Genomic DNA, 25,358 nt, shown 5'->3' with positions numbered 1-25,358 from the left:
CGCTAGGGCCCAGGGGAATCCGTCCTCCTTTGCCTTCCCTCCGCCTTGATTCTGTGCTGGGCTTTGACGTCACTCTTGTCAGTGTCAGCAGCACATGGATGTGCAAAGGCTGTAGAACGGAGGCGGGGCGGAGCGAGAGAGATTGAGAGGGACCGAGAGAGGGTTGCCCCTTGCAGCATTGTTATTCCTCCTCTTCCTTTTTTTGCTCTGCTTCCCCTTCTCCCCTTTTGGCAGCCTCCTCCTCCTCCTCCTCCTCTTGCTGCTGCTGCTGCCTCTGATGCCAAAGGGGCTCAAGAGGAGGCTCCAGACTCCCCCAGCTGCAGACTTCAAGGGAGGAAGAAATATTGATTTTTAATAGTAATAATAATATTTTTAATATATATATATATATATACTGTATATATATTATTTTTTAAATTAAATACTCCCAACTAAGGACAGGAGAGTCACTTCTCTCTCTCTCTCTCTCTCTCTCTCTGTGTCCTGATCCTTCTGCCTTTCTTCCTCCTTTGGGAGCCATGGCTCGCCCTCTCTCCTTGAACCCCTCTTTCCTACCTCCGACTTACGGGGTGCTGAAGTCGCTGCTGGAAAACCCGCTCAAGCTCCCGCTGCAGCATGAAGACGGTGAGAGGCAAAAGCGGGATGGGGGCGGGATGGAGAGGAGGGGAAGGACAGGGGGTCCAAGTGGCTTCTCAAATCCTGGCTCCCCAGGCTCTCATTTTAAAACCTTTGATCATTGCCATCATTCATATATATAATATATGTATATTATATATAAGTATCTCTAGCATATCTATCGCTATATATTAATATTATTATCACTACTAAAGAAAACATAGGATGTTATCAGACAAGGGAAATTGGAAGAATAATCCAATGGCAATCCGAACGCAATCATGGGGTTTAATGTTATTGCGTGATAGACTACCACATGCAATTTTGGGCAACAGCAAGCTATTTTTGAGCAATGGGAAGTTCGAATGCAATTCGAATTCACGTAAATTCACTGAACTACCAAATTCACGTGAATGCGTTCTGGCCCTACTTTCTTTTCATTCGAAATTAAAAGAAATTCCTTCCGTGTGATAAACTCCATAGTTGTTTTTTGTAGGTAGTTGCCAAGGGAGGAGAGAACAGATCATAAACATATGTGTGTGTGTGTGTGTTTGTGTTTGTCGCCTTGGGTCCCACTATGGGAGAAAGGCAGGATAAAAATTAATTAATTAAATAAAATAAACATAAGGAGGCTAGGACAGTATAATTTATCTTAGCATATATATATATATATATATAATCTATATATATATAGATATAGAGAGAGAGAGATAGCTATTGCTAGTGTTACTAGTAAACATAGACTTTAGTAATAACAAATCAATATATCTGGTTGGCTTAGAGAGCCACAGGAAGCAAAATGGATAGGAAAAAAAAGATCAAGAAGCTTGGAAATCAAGATGTTTATAATGTATGAGCGAGTCTAATGTGTTGATTTTATGTTGGTCTATTCCAGTGTATGTTATTGGTGTTATTATATGAAATATGTGTTTATTTTATCAATAAAATTATTATTGATAGAAGAAATATTAGAGGAAATATTCAAAGCGTTTCAGACTTAAAAGTAAAGGAAGGAGGAGAAAAGGAAAAACACGCAGCCTACTTGGAGCCCAGGCAGGAAAAAGACACACTATTCTGACTTCGTGAAGGTGTCAGGGAAGAGTGGGTTAAAACTGCCACAGTATAGTGTTGTTGTTGTTGTTGTTGTTGTTTGTAGCCCGCCTTCCCCCCCCCCCCCCACTTGGGACTCAAGACTAAAAAACCCAATACAACCAGAAACTTTCCAAAAGTGACAGTTAAGTGGAATTGAACTGTAATAACAAGAAAGTCACATCCCCCCCCCCCAAAAAAAAGGTAAGGACCAAGTGAGGTGGCATCCAGGCTTGCAGACTGGGATTTCTAGTGCCCAGGGAGTTTAAACTAAAGTTTGGAGGGAGAAAGATCCCTGGAGGGAAAGCCTAGTTCTAATCTCGGCCCTGAGCGAAAGGTGCCTTCTTCCTTCCAAGGGATTTTTTGTAGCCCAAGAAAATGTATCGCCCCTTTGTGGGTTTCCGATGTGGTTGTGACTTGGTTGCCCTTATGTTGGCTTCAAGAAGCGGCCCTAAGGGGAGTTCAGCCTGGGGTTTATTGTGGCCGGTTTCCTAGGAGGGGGTTTGCCAAGTCTGATCCTAAGATGGTTTTTGCATAGTCTAAACCTGAGACTTTTGCAAAGTCTGAACGTAGGGTGTTTTTTTGTAAAGTCTGATCCTGAGGTTTTTGTGTGTGAAGTCTGGTCCTAGGATGATTTTTGCAGAGTCTGATCCTGGGACAGTGTTTTGAGAAGTCTGATCCTGTTATAGTTTTTTTTGCAAATCTGTCTCGGATTGCAGCCGCGGAGTTTACTTTCAAGTACCGTAAACATGAGTAGGTTAGGAAGTTTAGTTGGTGCAAAGTCAAGAAACCTACTAGCCATCGGCATCATCATCTGTGACATTTCTGTTGACAAACGAGGAGAGGGCAAGAGGGCTGCTGGTTGTCCTGGGGACACACTCCCAAATTTCTTGCGAAAGAGGTTCAAAATAGGGAGTGTGTCTTAGCACACAGTCCTAGATGCTTGTTTATTCAAGAGTAAGACCCACCTGCCTTACGCATGACTTACTTTCAGAGAGCTGCCTTTGCAGTTCTAGTCCTCCCAAATGCATCACTCAGCTCCTGCATTCCTGTTTACTTGGAAGTCACGTCCTTTGCTTTCCACGGATTGACTTCCAAGAAAGTATGCACACTTCTTTTTTTGCAGCCAAAACAAATGTGAAGAGTCCAATTTCTCTCTCTTCCCCCCCTTCCCTATGCAGATTTGTGCATGCATGCTCTCATGCCAAGACACATATGCACATCACCTCAAGCCTAGTTTGCTATGACAATAGAGGAAGTATACAACATATGTTTCAGTTATGTGGATCTGGAGTCCTAAAACTGGAAAAGTTGCTGGAGGCTTTAAAAAAATCAGCATATTCTCTCTCTCTCTCTCTAGACATCTCCAGTTTTAAGAATGTGTGTAATATAAAGTTTGGGTTGTTTTTGACATGGAGGTTGCAGTCCACAACCTGTTAAATTCCATGGCAACAGGGCCTGTTAATAGCTGCAGAGTGGGCAATGTTCAAGATTTCTTATTTGTGTTTTTCCAGTCAACAGTACTGTGCACGATGTAAGCTGCGCCTCAGTTCAGTAGCATGTAAAAGCCTTGGCAAAGTTACTTTTGGGGACTAGAACTCCAGTCCCCTCAGTGACTCCACTGGCTGGCGTGTTGTGGAAGTGTGAGTCCCCAAAGGTAATTTTCCTAAACTCTGCTTGTCCATAGCTGAAGTAGTTTCTAATCTCAAATACAGCTATAGTTGGCAAACAGTTTTAAAAACAACACTCTGATTTCTTAAGATGTGAACCATGTTTGAGAAATGGACACTTTGAGAATGAAGACAGGTTTTCAGAATATATTTCTTTGTAGGTGTGCTTGTAGTATTCTCGTAGGCTTCAATCCTCTCTCCTACTACTTGGGACTAAATCCCACTGAAAGCAGAGAGGAACTTCCTGACAGTAAGGGCTGTTCGACAGTGGAACAAACTCCCTCGGAGTGTAGTGGAGTCTCCTTCCTTGGAGGTCTTTAAGCAGAGGCTGGATGGCCATCTGTCGGGGATGCTTTGATTGTGATTTCCTGCATGGCAGGGGGTTGGACTGGATGGCCCCTGTGGTCTCTTCCAACTCTATGATTCTATGATTCTAGGTTTCGCCTTAGAATTGTCATAAGTCAGTAGTAGTGAGTTGAATACACACAACAACAACCACAACAGATATGCGTAAAATTGGGCTACATGTGAAGTTGAAGGCTTTCATGGCTGGCATCCATACTTTTTTGTGGCCACATAGCCTGAAAAACCCACAAAAAACAATCAGGCTATACCTTGCAAGTATATTCTAGTTCAATGGCTCTCTTTTGAGAAATGCGTACAGTCGGACCTCCTTTTCCATGGATTTTTTATCCGTGGACACAAGTAGGGTTGCCATAAGTGAGGACCTCCAAACCGGGACAAATGTAGGACAAATGCAGGACAACATTTTCAAATGTAGGACACATTTTATAAAAAATGGAGGACACGCAAAAAATTGAGGCTTTTTTTAGAAATGTTAATATAAATGCATGTTTCTTAGGCATGATCAAAATGGAGGACATTTTGACATTATTCGTAGACAGATCACGGAAATGTACTTCCCTTTCTGGCCACCCCCCTCTCCCCATTCCAAACAGCACATTTGAGCATTGAACATGGCTTTATTTTAACATTGCCTCTTGCCTATTTCAGAGGCTTATTCCACAACCAAACCCTTTGGTCAAGAGACTTTGGTTTTTCTTCATTTTGACTTGTTTTGTCTGTATTCCTCCCCACTAAATAAAGGAGACATGAAATGGAGTTAATGGGTACAAGTTGTTAAACAAAAAAGTCTTGTAGGCAAGAGGTGCACCATCTTAAGAACTGCATTAAGCACAGGTAGGCTGCTGCCACACTGCTTTCACTCTCATCACTCCATCCTATGGAATCCTGGGATTTGTAGTTTGTTGTGGTGCCAGGGCTGGGCTTTGAAATCTCAGGCATAAGAGAGGCAAAAGGCTTGGGCTGCATCTACACTGGAGAAATAATCTGGTTTGAGACCACTTTAACTGTCTTGGCTGAATGCTATGGTTTGTTCCAGCACCACAGCAGAATGGCAGTTAACCCCTGGAAAGCTCTCTGACCAAGGTGACCAATGCCCTCACCCCAAAATGTAGGGCACCCAAGCAAAAAAATGTAGGACATGGCCAAAAATAAAAGCTAAAAACACCCATGTAATTATAAATCCATGCTTCTTAGCCATGATCCAAATGGAGGACATGTCCTGGAAAAGGAGGAGGATGCCTGGTCACCTTGTCTCTAATCCAAAATGCACTGCAGAAATAAAACAATGCTGGACTGAAATGCCCAGAGTTCCTCACCAAAGCTGCATCCACACTGAGGAAATAATAACTGTCCTGGGTTAGTGCTGGGGAATGCTGGGAATTGTAGTACATTGTGGCCCCAGAGCTATCTCTGACAGGGAGTCCCATAACCCTCCAAACGTAGTTGAACTGCAGTGCCCAGAACTCCTTCCCAGGTGCATCCACACTCAGGAAATGGTCCAGTTTGAGACTGCTCAGTGCTGGGGAATCCTGGGAATTGTAGTCTATTGTGGCCTCAGAGCCATCACTGACAGAGAAGTCTCAATGTCTCCCAAACACTAGCATTCCCAGGATTCCCTAGCACTGAGTTAAAGCAATCTTTATTATTCCTGCAGTGTGTGAGAGAGATATAAAAGCTAGGGACTGGATTCATTTGGAGGATCTCTGTGTCCAAAACACACTGCTTGGACTGCCAGGGCTTAGTGCTATGGAATTCTGGGAATTGTAGTTTATTGTGGCATTGAGCTTTGGCAGTTAAAGGGGTCTCAAAGTGCAGGGGGGGAGAGAGAAAAGCCAGGGAGTGTGAATGAGCTCTGAGAGGAGGAGGAGGAGGAGGAGGGAGGGAGCCAAGGGAAGTGGCCAGGACCACCAGAGGAGCCCCTGCTTTTCCTCATCATCGCAGCCTTCTCACTGCTGGCAAGAGGCTCTGCCCCCAGCCAGGCAATGCCTCCATTCAGTCTCCTTTTGTCAAAAGAGCTCTGGTGCCACAAGAAACTACAATTCCCAGAATCCCATAGCACTGAGCCATGGATGTTTAAGGGGAGGATCAAACTATTTCTGCAGCCTTTGCTACTCCAAAGCCTTCTATTATTTACCAGCAACTTGCAAGGCAAAACCTCTTCCTTCCAAGCCATTGAAAACCAACCCAAATGGAGGGCTGATTGCTTCTTTCCCATTGGTCAGCTTTGGGAGAAATTTGCATATTACAAGGAAAGACGTTTAGGGCCTCAAAAACGACCCTGTGATAAAAAATTACAACAATACTGACCTGGTAGACATTTAAAAGATGAGGCATTTAGACTCCCAGTGAAACAGGAACCATTTATGGCCTTTTTTTCTTTGCTCACTGTAACCTGAAAGTAATGCCTTTTGCAGGGTATATATACCAAGTCTTTAAGACCTGCTCTCTAGGCTGAGCCAGGCGGGGAGGGAGGGTGGCACACAGCCATGGGGGAGGGCTGGAGCTGCCTCCAGGGCCTTGCTGGGGGGGAGGTCCTGGGGGAGGGGCCAAACTGGGGCAGGACCATGTGGCCCCGCCCCAAACCGGGAAAGTCCCGCCCCCAGGCGGGATATGGCAAGCCTAGACACAAGCATCCTTGGTTCAAAAATATTTAAAACAAGTATAAATTCCAAACAGCACACCTTGATTTTTCCATTTTGTATAAGACACCATTTTACTATGTCATTGTGTTTAATGGGACTTGAACATCCACAGATTTTGTTATCCATGGGGTGGGTGGGTGGATTCTGGAACCAAACTCCAGCAGATAACAAGGACCCACTGTAGTTATTTTCTTAGAAATTTTTGTCACTTCTTGGCAGTAACAACCAATATGATAACTTTGGTTATCAGTTCTAAACCCAGTTTTTACCTGGAAGCAAAAGCCAAGCCACAAATTAAACCAGAAGTCGATCATTCAGTTTCTTGACTTTTATATATTTGTACACACACACACACTACTCTGAAACTTCTCCCCATTGGTGGTGGTGGTGGTGGGGAGAAAAGCTGTAAGACTCCCCAAACCCAAAGCCATTTTCCCAATCACAAATTCCCCACTCTGCTGCTGCTGCTGCTGCTGCTGGTGAGTGTGTGTGTGTGTGTGTGTGTGTGTGTGTTCCATGGTAGGTGTGTTTCCTCACCCTCAGGGGCAAACCAGTTCATCTGACTCCAGGCAAATAAGAGCTCCAGAAGACTGCAAACATTTGGGGCTGGCATAGTGGGGAGTGGAGCAGAAAAAGGTTTTGGATCAGAAAAATCACAATGCACACAGGAGTGGGGAAGAAGATATAGGTCCTTTGGACTGCAGCTGCCATTGAGTTATAAGCAAACGTTGCAAGATCTAATCAAAGTTTTCTCGTACAAAGAGCAGTTTGGTCCACAGCCCCATAGTGTTTGGAAAGTTTCACTTAAAAAACCGTGAAGATTTTCTTCGTATAAATGACCTTTGGCTTGTAACTGCGTGTCTGGGCCTTTGCCATTCTTCATGTCTTAGTAAGTTTGAGGCACATGTGTGTGTAGGTGCACTTGTTATAGCATTCTTTTAGGCTGCGTACCTTTATACACTACAGTACTTTCTTGGAATAGAATTCAAACATATAGCTGTGTTAGTCTGTAGAATCAGAGATGTAGAGAGATCTTGTAGCACCTTTGAGACAAACTGAAAGAAAGAAGTTGGCAGCATGAGCTTTTGTAGACTAAAGTCTATTTCACATGCATCTGAGAAAGTAGATTTTAGTCCACGAAATTCCTGCTGCCAACTTCTTTCTTTTAGTTAGTCTCAAAGGTGCTACAAGATCTTTCTACATCTCTGTTTTCTTGGAGCGAGCCTCACTATGTAGCCGAACACAAGGAATTACCTCTGAGTAGATGCACATAAGGGTGTGCTGTTCCTCACCAGGATTCAATAATAACATTGGACTTAAGTCTTATAGTTCTTCTAATAAACTAAGTCCGACAGCTGTCAAGCAGCAAATGATCCCGGTTATGTTCTGTTTCTGATGGTTTTAAGGATTTTAAGAAAAGGAATTCACACTCTGAAATAAAAAGTTCAGCTGCACTCTTCCTTCAGTCTAAGCCATATTGGAATGAATATCAGGTAGCTTTAGAAGCATATAGCACTCTCATGTTACTCTGATTCATTTTGGTTATATGTTTTGTGCTAGTGAATTTTCATGATGGATTGCCCCCTCAGAGCAACTCCTGCTCTGATTTCCCCTGTTCTGTCGGGGGGGGGGGGGGTTCTGATGAAATCTCAGTGTTGTTGTTTGAAGCTTACATTTGCTCGAAGCCAAGAACACAGATGAATTGCTAATTAAAAACAGAGGCGGCAGCCATGCATAGATTTTAATGAGCAGGAAATATATCTAGAGACCTTTGAATTCTATACCAAATGTACAGCCTGAAAGGGGCAGATCTTAGTTAAATACAATTTGGTCTTTTCAGAACTTTTTTTTTCATATACTATGAAAGTGTTGCAAAAATACTTTTTGTAAAAATACTGATTTTTCTTACCTGTTTTCTGCCCCTCTCTTCCTTTCCCTCTAGCATTTTATAAAGAGAAAGACAAAGAGAAAAAGTTGGATGATGACAATACCAGTGCCACTGTCCCACAGTCGGCTTTCCTGGGTCCGACATTATGGGACAAGACGCTTCCCTATGATGGTGACACTTTCCAATTGGAATACATGGATCTGGAAGAGTTTCTCTCAGAGAATGGCATTCCGCCCAGCCCAGCTCAGCATGACCACAGCCCTCACCAACCTGCTCTTCAGCAAGCTACCTCAGCAACACCACCTTCTGTCATGGACCTCAGCAGCAGAGCATCCACATCGGTCCACCCAACCATGGTTTCTCAGAACTGCATGCAGAGTCCAGTCAGGCCAGGTAAAATCAGCCATGCAAACTTGTTTCTGGGAACATTAAAGTAGAGGCAAAGAAATAGGATGTCTGTAGACATGTACGTATATAAATACAGAAGAGCCAACATGGTATAGTGGTTTAAGTGTTGGATTCGGACTCTGGGAGACCAGGGTTTGAATGCTTACTTGGCCATGGAAACCTACTAGATGATGTTGGACAAGTCACACACCTGAATAAATTTGGGGCCCTTTGGCACTACACAGTTATAACACTGTGATGCCACTTTAACTGTCATAGCTGCATCCAATACAGTACTGGAATTTGCATTTTGAGAAAGTCCTTAGGATTTTCTCAGGCTGAAAATCCTAAGGACCTTCCTAAAATGCAAATTCCACTATTGTATAGGATGCAGCTATGACTGTTGAAGTGGCATCACAGTGTTATAACTGTGTAGCATGGAAGAGCCTCTGGCCAGGAATGCCCTAAGGTTACTATAAGGTGAAGTCAGTGTGAAAGCACATTATAACATACAACAAGATATAGATATGACACCCATTAGCAGAGAGCTGCAGGCCACATATGCCTCGGCATCTTGGTCTTGAACAAACAGCTTTATTCAGGTATTATGATTCAATAGGAAGTTCACACCTATATGAAGGAAGTGGTAGTGATCATTCCACTATTCTACCTGTTCCTGACATTGCCATTTGAACTACATGCTCACTTGAACAGAAGCAGAAGTCTCAGCATAATCCAGAACCCTGATAGGCAAGGTTCTTGATCTCATAATATGTTCCACTTACCTTCAAGTGCACATTCATAGAAGTTCCTTTTAGACACTCAATTCAGTGTGGCAAGTATGTCACATGGGGAGAAAGCTGGGGGCACAGCCAATGAGTGTGAGTTCAGATTACCCCATTCAGGCTAGAGTTTTGAAAAGTTACTTTTTTGGCTGATAAGTCCCAGAATCCTTGAGCCAACATGGATTCTTTTATTTATTTATTGCATTTACTATATGTCATCTTTGTCCTGGAAAAGGACCCAAGGCAGTCTTTAAGTCAGTGGTTCAATAAAGTATGTTTTAGGTGTCGTTTAGAGCACCAAAATGGGGTTTAATGTGAAAGTAAATTCCATTGATTAAGCTGGACCTTTATTTTGAAAGCCCCTTCCTATGTTAGTAGCAACAAGGATGGTCCTGCTGTCCCACCAATGACTTCTTTCCATGGTATTCCAGCAATTCTTTGTCCAGGAACTACAAAAGTGGGCTCAGGTGGGCAACAAGTGTGCCATACACGGTTCATGCAGTTAGGAATTCTGTCTTTGGATCAGGCTTTGTGGTTCCTTGATCCAGACATTGCTGATATGGCATGGGAAGTGACTTTCCATACTTCTATAAGTCATGTATGAATCATCCAAACATCAAAATGTGCTTAACATCATATCCGTGGATTTCCCCCCCCCCTCCTCTTTTTGTGCACATCCCAACTTCTATCTGTTTAATATTTCTGGTCCAGTGTCTGTCTGTGTGGGGGGGGACATGTCGCTACTAATAAAAAAATACTGTTTGATGCTTAAAGATTTAATGGGTGAAAATCTAGAATTGCCAGTGGCATTTGAGTGATATATTTTTCATTGGTGTGACCTTGTGGGTGGGGGGTAGTGATGTGGGACTCATAAACATTGAAATTTTGTTCAAAGCCTAAAACCATAATGAAGACCTATGCCTTCTGTGCATAGATGTTTTAACACACTAAATAGTTCTTGGTTACCCAAGTGATGACTGGTACCTACCAGTTTAGTGACACTTTATTGTGTTTTTTTTCAAAGATCTAGCTTATAGTACCACCGCTGTCGATTAGATAGAGGGGCATCAATCTATACAGTATTTCCAAACCAAGGAAAATTGACATGCTGGTGAAGATATAACCATCACTTCTCATAGTGTGAAGGCTTATATTGGGAGAGAAAAGCAGGGATTTAAAAGTTATGTTTTCTTCATAAAGTGACTGGAAGATGGAAACTGGAATGGGCAAACCAGCAGTTGGAGGTGCCCCTTATGCCATTGTCTCAGAAGGTTGTTTCTAAATATTTTTACTCCTTCAACTATATTGTGAAATTGGGAAGTAAGAATGGGGGGAACGATAGGGAATGTGTAGTGGAGAATTAGTAGCTGTGGTTAAAAATCTCTCCCTGATTCTCCCTTGAGGGTTTCCTCTCGGCTCCTATCCTGACTCATATTTACGTTACCTTGGCAAACTTGTCTGGGGGCACTTAGTTGCACATACATTACGTGTTACTGATATGAGAATCCTCACATTGAACAGGGGAACTAATCACTTGTGGACCCTTTCTCTGTGTGAAGAAGACTTTGTCTGACAGGAATCTCTTATTGAGCACACATCCTGGAAATGTCAGAGTTCCTAACTAACATTTTCTTGCGCGGAGTGCTCACATGAGTGCTACTTCTAGCCGCCTACAAGTGAACACAGAACATTCTGCTGAAAATAGCCATTGTGTTGTGATGTTCTGGAAGAGAGCTGAAAAACCTCTTTAAAGTGTGTCTGTAGTTTATTTTGACAGGGAAGCAGTATGATTGAAAATGAAGACTGGAGGCCTAAACAAAATTGTTAGTGAATAAGGTCTACTTGGCCATTGTGGTGTAATGGTTTGAGAGTTGGTCTACGACTCTGGAGACCAGGGTTCAATTCCTGGCTTTGCCATGGAAACCCACTGGGTGACCTAGGGCAAGTTACATGCTCTCAGCCTCAGTGGAAGGCAATGACAAACCTCCTCTGAACAACTCTTGTCAAGAAAACCCTATGATAGGTTCACATTAGGATTGCCATAAGTCAGAAACTACTTGAAGGCACACAAGCTCTACTTGATATAACAGAACCATGATACTATCCTGTATATATTTACTCAGAAGTAAGTCAAGCAAGCAATCAGCTACAATAACCAAAGCAAAATCGAGGAGGGGCATTCTGTCTATTACGTGCATGGAAGCTTTGAAGTAACTCCTCCTAGGAGGAGAGCAGTTCATGCAAATGGCAGCTGACATCCGACAGGCTAAGTACTTCATTCTCACCAGGGTTTGTTTATCTTATTCTCCCATGAAACATTTTCTGGAAGGAGAGACGGCTCTTGGGAACAGGAAACCACTCCTTGCTCCCCTGTCCTGGGATGGCCGTCCATTCCTGGAGCACGAGACCATTGTCAAAGCTATCAGATAAGAAGTCAAAATAAACAAACCAAATGGGCAGCATTGGGAGAAGAGTGGAGAACAGTGTGGAAAATGCACACAGATTCTGGGAAGCAGCCTTTCTTGTCAGTGGAAAAATCAGCGCCAGGAACAGTTCTTTCTGTCACAAGCTGAGGGGAATGTATTCACTGTTCTCCCTTTGTTTCTGTGAAAATAAGGCCTGCAGTAACATATATACATCCATGTTCCTCAGCAACTGCAATGAATGTGCTGTCATGGAAGGAAAACTTAAATCAACTGAAATTCATTTAGAGGAAAGGCTTTCTAATGCAGAAAGTCCACTCTTGTGCCTCTGGCCTTGTTTATTAGTTTGGTTTGGCTATGTCAGTTTTGTTCAGAAACAGAGCCAGGGCTCTATGTCCTCTGGCTGAAAAACAGAAGTTGTAAAAATTGAAACTTGAAGAAACTGATTATCTCTTTTCCTTCTTTTCCCCATATTTTGGGGGCTGATGTGCACAATACTGGGTGCTGTGGGTGAAAATGTGACCATTGGTCTGCCAGAAGTTGCCCACAATTTGTTTTATGGTTATCGAGTGCAGCATCAGCAGGTGATGCAAACATGTGTATGAATTGACTGCACAGTTGCCTCTCGTTTTACGGACTGCTTTTTGTGCTTAATTTAATTTGGTAGCCTCTGAGGGTTACTTGATGCATCTTGCATTGGCTACCCTTCACAGTCAAGAACATGTGCTTTCCGCCACATGCATACAAGGCAGAGATCCACAGCCAGCCACTCGAGTTCCTCCCATACCGGCCTGTACCATGCAGATGATTGGAAACCTACAACTGGATGCATTCCCTTGTTGTTGTTGCTTCTTTCTTTGTTTCTGAGAAGGGGTGCATGTTACTAAAAAAGCTTTCAGTGCACAATTTTGAGTACGCACGTCATGTGTAAAGGTGTGCAGTTTTGAAATAGGACCGAAAATTGCTGAAGGAAAACCACTTCTTCCCAATCCTGGGTTTTGCTGGGACAACATAAATGGAGGGTTGTGGGCCTCTGGAGGAGAACCAATGTGTGGAACCCACCTGCTTAAGCCTTCCTGGGCCCAGTGATTCTTACCAGCAGCTGTTTCCACCAGTTGGACTTACATACCCTCAAACTGTTCTAATTTGGCAGGAACAGCTCTGATTAATCCTCCTTTTTTCTTACTGGATTGTAACTCCTAATATTCCTCAGCATTGGCTAGGGCTGATGGGAATTGCAGTCCAGCAACATTTGGTGAGCTGCACTGGTACATTTTGAGAAATCTCGTGTCACCAGCTCTTCAATATCAAAACTTCACAGCACATTGCAAGTGCAAGGCTAGGCAAATATCCTCTTTAATCTTCCAGATGGAGGGATGCTGGGTTGCCAGGATTTTTTCCCCTCCAAACAAGTGATTTCCCTCCCATGCATTTTCATGTGGTACAGTCTCTTAGAGGACTGTGCCATATGCCGCTTGTACTTTTGAATGGGCTCTTTTACAGAGAGCACACGGAGAAACATGTGATGGAGGAGAAAGCAAATGATTAGAATGGTAATCCTTCACTGTTCCCTTTTGGGAGAGCAGGCAAGGCAGCCAACCTTTTAATGATCACCTGTCAGAGTTAATTTGCAACCTCTTTTACGGGTCAGTCCGTAGTCGTCGTCTGCATGATTTGTGCTTGGTTGATTTTAGAAAGCCTCCCCTGCCCTTCCAAGCTGTTTGCAGAAACTGTTGGGAATTTCAAAGCATGTTTATACACTTTTCCTTCTCCAAATTTACTCTGGAGATTTTCTTTTGAACATTCATGGATTCCTCTCATACTTAAGAATAATGCCCAAGGCTTACTTTGACTCACCAGGCTTTACTCCAAGAACTTGTTTTCAGTTTAGGCCTACAACACATGGAAGTAATAACAACAAAAGGGCCCCTTAAGCATATGTAGAGTGCCTTTCCCTCACCACTGAATGACCCAGCTTGCACTCATAGCTCTGAAGTTATGGAGAAATGATGCTAGATTTATTGATTTCCAGAATAATAAATAAATAAATGAATGAATGAATCTTGGCAGGTTACAGGAATAAAAGTGTATACAGAATACAATTTAAAAATTCAACATTAGCCCTTTCCAATCTCCAGTCCCCTTCTCTCCCTCCATGATGGGAGATGGTAGTTGTTGCCATGGAGGGAGGGCTCAGTCTCTTAAGAGCCCACAGCACCTTTTACTTGAACCATTGGCTGGGCAGTAGAGTTCCTGGTTTTCTGCTAAAAAGTGCCTGACATGTTCAATTAATAGGACCAGGCTTTGTGGGGTTCTGGAAAAGATACTCTTAGAGGATGGGCTGTTATACTTCAGGTGGCAGCAATGTGCTGGCAAGAAAAACATTGGCTGGAGTGGGTGGTGTGGCTGCTGCTATTTTTATTTCTTCAAGAAATGGGGAATAGAACAGTGGCTGCAGCTGGGTCTACCTCAGTTGGCACTTTTTGACTTGGCCTACAATGCAAAATATATAAATAGAAAGATAAAAAGACTGAAAAACATAAATAAGCACACAGGCTGCAGTCCAACATCCCCCCTAGCACAGTGTAAATACTGTATCTGCTTGCAGAGATACACTTGCACGAGCCTTGTATAACTCCCATGCAAAATAGCAAAATTGTATAAGACATGTCAATTACTGGGTGTTATTGTTCACTATGCAGTGTTCATGCAGTGCATGAACACAATGCATGATTCTGCTGTATGTGCAACTCTGCTGCTATCAGCAGAATACATCTGATACACTATGGCAATCAATTTGCTCTGCACATGTAGCACAACATATTCATGCCTGTACCACTAACACATACTCTTCAACTGTCTTAGTTTGGCAGAGACAGTCCCACTTAATCCTATATGGTCCCACTTTTTCAGATGCCTACAAAACATCCCAATGTCTCCTCCTCCCACTTTCCACCTTTCTCGTTAGCTTACTTCAGTTGCTGCAAACTGTGTTCAAAGGGAAAACATAGTTTGCAATGAATTAATTCAGCATGGGAAGAGGAGGGGCTTAAACATTGCCCTTCCCAGTATGCTTAGGCAAAAGCAAACAGCTGCAGCCTCTTCTAGCTTGTGTGGTTTTCCTCATTAAGAATGTTTGCTTAGTCCCACATGTCCCAGTGTTCATCTGTGAATTGTTAGAGGGTTTGATCGCCCACCACAGGATGACCTTGGGCATGTCACATGCTCTCAGCTACAGGGGAAGGCAATGGTAAACCTCCTCTGAACAAATCTTGCCAAGAAAACCCCATGATAGGACCACCTTACGGTTGTCATAAATTGGAATGACTTGAAGGCAAACAACAACAATGGCAGGCACAGTGAGATTTTGTGCCCATTCTGCTAGGGCCTATGTGCTCCAGCATTTGCCCTCACCATGCTGTGTGCTGTTGCAAGGCCTGATTATATTGTATAGGTAGTGGGAAAACTTTCTAGTAGAGACCCTATGGGAGCTGCTAGTGGTTGAACAAGAGACCATCCTGGCCTCAGTGGACTAATGGTCTGACCTGGTAGAAGGCAACGTCTTAATGTATGATAGAGCAAATAATGATGATTTAACCTCTGCAATGGGCAGTCTTGTTTAAATTAAGCATCCTAAGACTTGCTGTTTTCATAATAGTGTGGGTAGCTGAAAAGAACTAAAGTAATACTTTACTCGTTTGAACTGCTCTTCACAGCCTGCTCTGAGGGGAGACTAGAAATTCCAATTTCACAGCAACTCCTTGTTTTGACAGCTCAATCCTATACATGTCTCCTCAAAGCACCAAGGTCCCCCAGGTGTGTAGAGAGGATTTTGGCCTAAATCCATCTGATTTATGCTACTAAAAGCATGCATGAATTTACAGCAACATTAGATTAAAAGCAGCTTTTGGATGCAGGCATTTCCTTTGTAGGGAAGTAGGGAAATAAAGGTGGAGGCCTAAATACCCCAAATACCAGATCTCATCTTATTTTGGAAGCTAAGCCGAGCCAGCCCTGATTAGTACTTGGAAGGGGGATTGCCAATGAATACCATATGCTGTAGGCTACATTTCGAAGGAAGGAACTGGCAAAACCACCTCTGAAAATTCTTTGCCGAAGGAAGCCCTATGAAGTTAATGTGATCACCATAAGTTGGCATGCAACTTGAAGGCATACACATACGCATGCATGCATACACACACACATGGATACAGATCTGGTAGTGGAGGGGACATAAACCTTTATGTGGAAATATAAGCTCTCTCTGTCTGTGTTTGTGTATGTTTGGCATTTTGTGTGGTTTGGCTTTTAATATCTTTTGTATTTTGTTGTACAGTAAAGCCTAGAAGTTATTATAAGATACAGGAACATGGAGTTCCCCCAGCTACATTGTTGACAAGTTTGTCATGGCACTTTGATAATTATACCCATGTTGTACAGAAATACATGTGTTCTGTAGTGTCACCTTAGGCCCCAAGACTTTTAGGGAGTCCTTTGGGGCTTAATCTTGTATGCTAGTACTGGCTCTCTTGAAATTTTAATTTTTTAATGTATTCTTTTTGCATCTTAAAAATCTGTTGGCTGTGAACAAATCCCGGCAAAATCCAATGGAATGTTCTCTGCTGATTTCAGTGAGATTTGGAAGGAGCTTTCACAACGTCTTTGTAAAAATTTGCTAGTTTTGTTCAAAACTTTGCCGAGGAATTGACATGGATGAGTTTTGGCCACTTGGATTGGAGACCAGCATCTGCAGCTGTAAACATGTCTGGAAATGTTCACAGCAGAAGTGATTATAGATGAGCGGCCAGGGCTTATTGTATGAGGCTCAGCCTTGGAATCTCTTTTTAATACCATGGCTCCACCCTGGAACACAGAAAATAAAAATAAATGCAAATGTCCTAGAGCAAGCACAGACATAAATGTGATACTTTTTCCTATACTTCAACAGTTTCTGAATATGAACAAGCCAAGTGCTGTCCTTTAGGTCTAGAAAACATATGGCTACTGAAGCTATTTTTCTGTGGTTCAGGGGCAGGCAACTGTGTTCCTCCAGATGTGTGTGTGTGTGTGTGTGCCTTCAAGTTGCCTGTCAGTTTATGGCAACTCCAGGATTTTCTTAGTCAAGGAATATCCAGAGGTTGTTTTGTCAGTTCCTTCTGAAATATACCGTACAGCACCTGCTATTCATTGGAGGTTTCCCATCCAAAAATTAACCAGGGCTGACCTTGTTTAGCTTCCAAGATCATAGAGGATCTGGTGTCTTTAGGGTATATAGGCCAACAGTTCCTCTAATTCCTCAGCATCAGATATGCTGGTTAAGCTTCAGGCTGACAGGACCTGTAGGCTAAAAAAAATACCCAGATGTCATAATTGCAAGTCCCTGCTATACTTGCTTGTTAAAATTATAATGAGCTCTGTTGGGCAAAAGAAATGTATGTGATGTTGTTGTAGGTCGATGTCAAGATACACCAGAAGATGAGAACCAAAAAGCAACAAAGAAGTTGAAATTCATAGCCTTTCCCACCTAACTGCTTTAAAGGCCTACATTGAGGGCACATAGGAGTCTTGTGCATTTGGAAGATTTGCTGTACTGTGTCATTTCATGATACGCCCATGGTAGTGCTGTCATATCCAAGCCAGTGTGCTGTAGTAGTTTGCCTGATGGATTAAGGTAGATAGCCTTGAGCTAGTCACACCCTCTCAGCCTAAAAGGAAGGCAATGGCATACCTCTTATGAATAATAAATCTTGCTAAAAAACCCAAACCCTATGATAGTATTGCCATAAGTTGGAATTGACTTGAAGGCACATAACAACAACAACAAAAACAACAACAGTAATCTCATAATATATATTATTGATGACCAATCTATTATCTAGACCAGGTTTGGGCAACTATGGAAGGCTAGGGGCCCACATTAACCACCCAAAACTAATTGAATGGCCACATGTTCCATTTTACTTTCCCCCACAAAAAAAACCCATAATAAAAAATGTTGCCCCTAAATGTTCCCAAATGCCCTCTAAGGGACATGAATGCATTATCACCATGTTTTTGGCCCTTCTGGGCTCCCTAGGGGACATTTTAAGACAAAAATATCTTTTTAAAAATTGCAAAAAAATACCCACCCCCCCTTTACAGGATCCAGTGAACCTGCAAACATGATGGAAAGCCCCCCCCCCACAATCTCCAGAACTCACGCGCTCACACACACACACACACACAGTTTGTCCCCCCCCCGATCTAGATAAAGAGGGTAATGAATGAACTGCCCTAGATGCTGCCACAATACAGTGGTACCCCGGGTTATGAATTTAATTCATTCCGCGGCGCCATTCGTAACCCGAAAACCTTCGCAAGCCGAAAAAGCCATAGGCGCTAGCGTAGGAAAGCCGCGATTTCGTGCGAAAAAGCGCCGAAAAGCACCAAAATTTTTTTCGTAACCCGAAATAACCTTCGTAACCCGGAACAGTTTTTTTCTATGGATTTTTTTCGTATCCCGGGAATTTCTTAAGGCGGTGCTTTCGTATCCCGGGGTACCACTGTATATGGCAGTTGGTCGAGAGACCTGAAAACAGGGTACCTTTTAAAACTTTGGTTCTCTCACGTCTCTGGCCTAACAGTTTGATCTGTAACTTACTGTATATACTCATGTATATACAGATAAGGAGCCCTGGTGGCGCAGTGGTTAAATGCCTGTACTGCAGCCATTCACTCAAAACCACAAGGTTGCGAGTTCAAGACCAGCAAAAGGGCCCAAGCTCGACTCAGGCTTGCATCCTTCCGAGGTCGCTAAAATGAGTAACCAGACTGTTGGGGGGCAAATTAGCTTACTTGCTAATTAGCTTACTTGCTGTTCACCGCTATGATCTTTGGAATAGCGGTATATAAATAAAACATTCGTTCCGCCGTTCCGTTCGTAACCCGATAATTTCGCAACCCGAAAAGGCTTTCCGTTAGCGCTGGAAAGCCGCTAGCCGCGCTTTGCGTTTGAATTTCGCGCCGAAATAAATTTCGTAACCCGAAAAAAATATCGTAACCCGGAACAGTTTTTTCCAATCTAACTTTTTCGTACCCTGGAAATTCCGTAACGCGATCATTTCGTATCCCGGGGCACCACTGTATTATTATTAATTATGTATCCGTCTAGAAATTTCAAAAAATTGACCCCACGGGTCAATGCAAGTATTGTAACTCTTATTTTAAAAAGGAATCATCATCTGGTGAAAGGCAAGAGCATAATCTCTCCTGGAATCACTGCCCCCTCTCTATTCTCTCATACATCCAGCTTTTAATATGAGCATAAACATGCTTGCAGGAATTTTGTAAGTTTTTTGGCATTGCTTTCCATTGCTTCATCCTTTAGATCCTTTGTTCATACCTTATAGGATTTACCCTCGACGTATCAATGGGTCATGTCAAAATCCCTAATTTTGGTCCCAAAACCTGCCCTCAATTTATACATGAAGTTGACTTATAGTTGAGTGTATATGGTAATTCTGCTGTACATGTAAGCCATGCCAGAGGTGACCATATTCTTGATGGCACCATTGCATACTTCAAGTCCATTATCCTATTTTGGAATAATCTCACATAAAGATCTCTCTGCTGTCCTGGAGTGGAGCAGGAGGCCTGCTGCATGTGGTTTTTTGTGGAGGGCGGGGGTGGGGAGGAGTAAGGATGTTTGTTGATTCTTAATGTTAGGAAAGCATACGCTTCCCCACCTGAAATGTTGACATTTTGCATTCCTGCACCTAATTGTGCTTATTCTATAGACTATGATGAACAGGCTGTTGAGACGCTGACTGGAGTAGTTGGGGATTAAAACACAAGAGCTGTACAGCCTCTCTCTATGGAGTTTATCAGATAATGAGTCAACAGTGCAATGCGGCAGCTAACAAGGCCAATGCAATTTTAGACTGCATCAATAGAAGTATAGTGTCTAGATCAAGGGAAGTAATAGTGCCACTCTATTCTGCTCTGGTCAGGCTCCACCTGGAATATTGTGTCCAGTTCTGGGCACCACAATTCAAAAAGGATGTTGAGAAACTGGAGTGTGTCCAAAGGAGAGCGACTAAAATGGTGAAGGGTCTGGAAACCATGTCCTGCGAGGAACGACTTAGGAAGCTGGGAATGTTTAGCCTGGAGAAGAGAAGGTTAAGAGGTGATATGATAGCCCTGTTTAAATATTTGAAGGGATGTCATATTGAGGGGAAAGCAAGCTTGTTTTCTGCTGCCCCAGAGACTAGGACCCGGAGCAATGGATGCAAGCTACAGAAAAGGAGATTCCACCTCAACATTAGGAAGAATTTCTTGACAGTAAGGGCTGTTCGACAGTGGAACACACTCCCTTGGAGTGTAGTGGAATCTCCCTCCTTGGAGGTCTTTAAACAGAGGCTGGATGGCCATCTGTCAGGGATGCTTTGACTGAGAGTTCCTGCATGGCAGGGGGTTGGACTGGATGGCCCTTGTGGTCTCTTACAACTCTATGATTCTATGATTCTATAAGGGAAATTGGAAGTAAAACCAATGGCAATCTGAACACAATCATGAGGTTTAACGTTATTGTGTGATAGACTACCACACGCAATTTCGGGCAATGGTAAGCTGTTTTCAGGCAATGGGAAGTCAGTTCGAACGCAATTCGAATTCACGTAAATTCTCTGAACTAGCGAATTCACGTGAATGCGTTCTGGCCCCACTTTCTTTTCATTCAAAATTAAGAGAAATTCTTCCCGTGTGATAAACTCCTAAGCTTCAACCTCTGCTGTTGCCATTGAAAATGAACTGCAAATTAGGTTAACTAGAGCCAATTGTGTCAATTAGATTAGGCTGAGGATAGACTTCCATGGGATTGTCACCACTGTCCACTCTGCCTGACTGCCTTGTATGGATTTAGACAGAGGTTTGCCTAGCAGTCAAATGCATCAGGAATGGACAAAATCCAGCCCTTGTTTAGAATTCTCTGCTTTAGAATTCTCTCAGGCAGCATCTGCATTGAGGACATAATCCAGTTTGACACCACTTCAACTGTAATGGCTCAGTGCTATGGAATTCTGGGAACTGCAGTTTGTGAGACATTTAGCCTTCTCTGTCAATGTGCTTTAGTGCCACAACAAACTACAAATCCCAGAATTCCATAACATTGAGCTATGGCAGTTAAAGTGGTGTCAAACTGAATTTTTTCACTGTAACCTTTATGTTGCTGGAAGAAGATTGGTTATGATCTTCTCTTCTTGTCAGTTTCATGGTGGCTGCAGGGTATTTCTCCAGACCTTGCTTCTAAACAGCATATTTTAAGCATACAGTTGCAGTTGAAACAGCCTTGGTGGTTTGCAGCAATAATGGTCATGCTCCACAGTCTGCATGATTTCTGGCACCTTTTGAGCCCTGGCAACTGCATTGTGTCAGGGACACCATTTTGATAATTTTAATGGATGTTCTGTCATTCCTTATCACCTTTTGGGACATCGGGGGGAGAGGGTCTTACTGTTATGAGGGAACTCCTAGATATTTGATCACTGTAAAACAGTGTCAATTAATTTAATTCATTAATTGCATTTATGTCTCACCTTTTCCCCAACATGGGACCTAAAGTGGCTTACAACAGTTAAACCAGCTATCCTGTTAGAAAACCATCAGTTAGATAAAGTATAAAATTATCTGAAAAGTATAATAAAAAATTAAAAATGCAGCACCTCCATCCATTAAAAACAAAACAAAATGTTCCTGCAATGTAAAGCCTTTTTGGCTGGAAAATAGAATCTTTCTGACCACTTTTTTTGTAGTGGGTTGGGGGACATCAGTGGGAGAACTTGGGGACTCCACTTGACCCCTTCCCCAAATGCTGTCCAGTTCCCAATCTTTGTCCAGAGGCTAGACAGCTCCAAGATGTTTCTTGGTCCCTGTAAATCCTGCCTTGCTTCGTCCTTTCTTCCTGTCTTTTCGAGATGCATCTCTTCTTGTGACCCTTGCTTGATACTGCCTTTCTCTCAAGCCATGCTAATGCAAGATGACTGTACACAGCCCTTGGGTGCTGCTGTCAGAAGCCGTCTTGTGTACAGATTGGATTGTCTGAAATGACTGTGAGTTCCCAAGATCCTTATTCTGGTCCCCCGATGCAGATTGCACCAAAGAAGCAGCAGCTAATCTGTTCAGCATGTCTTTTTCTGAGTCCTATCTTTTCAGATTGGGTTTTGTATTAAATATATATATATAATTTGCATTTAGAAAAAACCCTCAGGAGTGGTTTGTAGCTTGAGCCATCATGTGCCTAAGGCACGTGGCAGCACCCTGTGCAGGGCATGCACGTATCTGGAACAGCAAAGTAGGCAGATCTCCTTCATCTGTGTCCCTGCCATGACCCGGCTTCCAGTGAAACGTAAGGCAAAAATGAGAGGAGGAGGAGGAAGATGTTGTCGTTGTTGTTGTTCAGCTTTAATGGATATTTTGTGGTAAGGGAACAGGGAATGTACAAGAGATAGGGAAAGACTGAACGAACACAAGGAGATTTCCACATCCTTCCTTTTTTTTTCTACCTTTCTGGTTTGCAAGATACTTCAGTGGAGATCGAAAAGAGCTGAGGAATACATTTGGGCAAATTTAAAAATAGATTCTCCTGGGGCAAGAAGGGAAGAAATCTGCAGTGTGCGCGCATAGAAAGGCTGGAAGCAAAAGATCTGTGTCCCTTTCTGCCTTACAGGACTGAGGGTTGATATTACCAGTAAAATTGTAATGAATTATTTTGCCCTCGAATGTCTAAAAATCTAAAAGGAATACCCACCCAGCTAAGTACTCAAATCTGAAAATAAACTACCCCCCCCCCCCCCCCCCGAAAGGAAAATCTGACAGGAGCACCACCACGCCGACCTTCTCCTTTTTCATTTATGTTCCACTATTACCCCTGCCCCCCCAAAAAACACCCTCGGACACATGGTAGCTTCCAAATTAAAACAAATACAATTCCATGAAAGCTTACCAAAGGCTAACGTTCAAATGTAGTGAAACCATCAATAACATTAAGAACAATTTAAAATGTAGAGGCCTAGGAGAAAGGTGAGATATAAAATAAACAAGTTTTAAAAAAATTAAAAGATTTTTAAAAAGTGGTAGTAAGAGCGACACTGTTAGAAGCCTTTTCTTTAAAATTGTTTTAATTTTGGAAAGCCTTTTGGAATAAGGAAAGCTTTTGCCTGCCAGTGGAAAGGCAGCAAGAAGGAAGGCATTCTGGCCTCCCTTGCAAGGGAGTTCCACAATCCCCTGGAAATGAACTGAGTGGAAATACCTTGCTCTCTATCTACCTCTGTAAGACCAGCTCCTTTCTGGAGTTTGCACAGGTGAACTTTCCTGCAAAACAGGTTACATGTCGGGATGGAGGCTGCAAAGAGGTTCCACTTAGCCATCCTCAGTCAGCCATGAATCTCTCTGGCTAAATTTGAATCAGTAACTCCTATCTTACAAAGTTGTTGTGAGACCAGTGTGTAACACATTAAAGAGGGTGGAGGGGGAAAAAAATCATGCACAGTCAGCCTTCCTTATCCACGAATTCAACCAGACATGAAAATATTTTAAAATACATACGAATTCCCAAAGGCAAACCTTGATTTTGCCGTTTTATTTAAGGGACACCATTTTACTATGCCATTGTATTTAATGGGATTTAATCCTCCACAGATTTTGGTATCCACAGGGAGATCCTGGAACCCAAACCTCAGTGGATATCAAGAGCCCACTGAAATACTTGAAGGAAGGGTAGGATTAAAAAATGTATTTGGAGATAAAATAAGTGTCCATTGTGGTTATCAGTGATAGAGAATGAATTCAGGATTAAAGACTAAATGGCATTTTTTTAGTTTTTCATTAGCTTGACCAGGAGTGGGAATCATTGGGGCCCTCCATATGTAGAACTGTAACCCCCAGCAGCTCTAGGTAGTGGTAGAGAGTGCTGGGAGTCCCAGTCCAGCAACAGCTGGAAAGCTGTGTGAGTTAAACCCCAAGTTACGGAGACCCTAGAATTTGCTCAGACCTCTTGTCCTTCAGTGTAGGGAAGGGACGAAGAAACATAGTCCTGCCCCCCAACTTTTTCACAAATGAACTCCTGCACATGAATAAATGTGCAGACGAACGGCGGTGGTGCTGGTTTGGTGATCCAGAGATTGTCTTTTATTTATTTCAGTGCATCAAGACTGATTGAAAACTCCCAGATTTTGTTCCGGTTCTTTCTGATTTTATATGGTGTGAAACCGACCTGAGGAACTGGTATAAAAGTCTGATATTACAGGTAGCTGACAGAAAATACCCTGGGATAAACAAAAAGTGTATGGAACTGTAAAATATGATGAGAAAGAGAGGAACTTTCTGGTCTTTTTAATCAGTGCAGATGTGCCCTTGTCAGCCATGAAGGCTCTGAGAATAGCTGATAATGATCAATAATAAGACAGTCCTTGGGCTCAGGCTTACAATCTAAAAGTTGCAACACAAAAAGAAAAGGGATGATGGGGGGGGGGGGACCCAAACAAACTGGAGTAGGCTGCATATGCACTTGCAGAAATAATGCCTTTTGACACTGCTTTAATGGCTATGGCTCATTGGTATGGAATTCTGGGATTGGTAATTTTGTGAGATTTTTAGCCTTCTCCCTCAGAGTTCTGCTGCAACAGCAAACTACAAGTCCCAGGATTCCATAGCATTGAGCCATGGTGGTCGCAGTTGTAAAGACCTCAGATTTCTAGCACAGCAGTTAATTTAAAACTTCACCTGAGCATTTGGAAATACAGTTGAGACATCCAGAGAAAAGGGGCAAGCAAAGTCATCCAGGGAAAGTGAACATCAATAGGAAGGACTCAGTTTTCAGTGTCTCTCTGCAAACATAGAGTCTTCAACAAATTGCAATGTCTCACTTGGAAATTTGGCACTAAAAGACAATTTCTGGGGCGGGATGTGGGTGGGAAGCCGAATTCTTATTTGGAAAGCATTGCCTTCACTTTGGGAATCCCTTCCCAAGAACTGCAACTCTGGACTGCTCCCTCCCTCAATTCTCACCTGGCAGCAGACCTGAAATCAGGTGACAGAGGTGAGAATAGGGAGAAAAAGACAAGCAGGGCCACAGCATCATCCCAAGAGACCAGTGGCTGGGAATGATAGATAGTGTATTCCAACATGTCCCGAGGGCACTAAGGTGAGGGTGGAGGATGGCAATAGCACATTGCATACTGCTGAATATAAAACACAAATAATAACCACGGAGGATCTATATAACTTAGATAATGAGGAAATCAAAATAGTTAGAAGTTGCCATACCTTGGATCAAACACTGATCAGAAAGGAGACTGTAGTCAAGAAATGAGAAGAAGACTAGGGATGGGAGGGGCAGCCATGAAAGAACTAGAAAAGAGCCTAAGGAGTAAAGATATACAAATGAATATCAAAATTAGAATCGTCTTAACCATTTGTATTCCCCATCACCGTGTGTGTATGTGAGTGGTGGACAGTGA

The 25,358-nt window shown here is 42.8% G+C and overlaps 1 protein-coding gene across 2 annotated transcripts in view; it reads left to right on the top strand.

Moving 5' to 3' along the window:
* Positions 1–385: 385 nt before the first annotated feature.
* Positions 386–25,358, top strand: part of HLF (HLF transcription factor, PAR bZIP family member) — a 69,361-nt gene continuing 44,388 nt past the window's right edge. The window contains exons 1-2 of one of the 2 annotated variants that reach the window (XM_042449927.1): positions 386–624; positions 8,325–8,663. In XM_042449927.1, coding sequence (XP_042305861.1) covers positions 519–624; positions 8,325–8,663 — 445 coding nt within the window. In that variant the 5' untranslated portion in view covers positions 386–518. The remainder of the gene's footprint in view (positions 625–8,324; positions 8,664–25,358) is intronic. The other variant, XM_042449928.1, reaches the window with a different exon arrangement.

Source organism: Sceloporus undulatus, chromosome 2 (assembly GCF_019175285.1).
Source record: "Sceloporus undulatus isolate JIND9_A2432 ecotype Alabama chromosome 2, SceUnd_v1.1, whole genome shotgun sequence".
Lineage (NCBI taxonomy): Eukaryota > Metazoa > Chordata > Lepidosauria > Squamata > Phrynosomatidae > Sceloporus > Sceloporus undulatus.
This window is presented reverse-complemented; position numbering and strand designations above follow the sequence as displayed.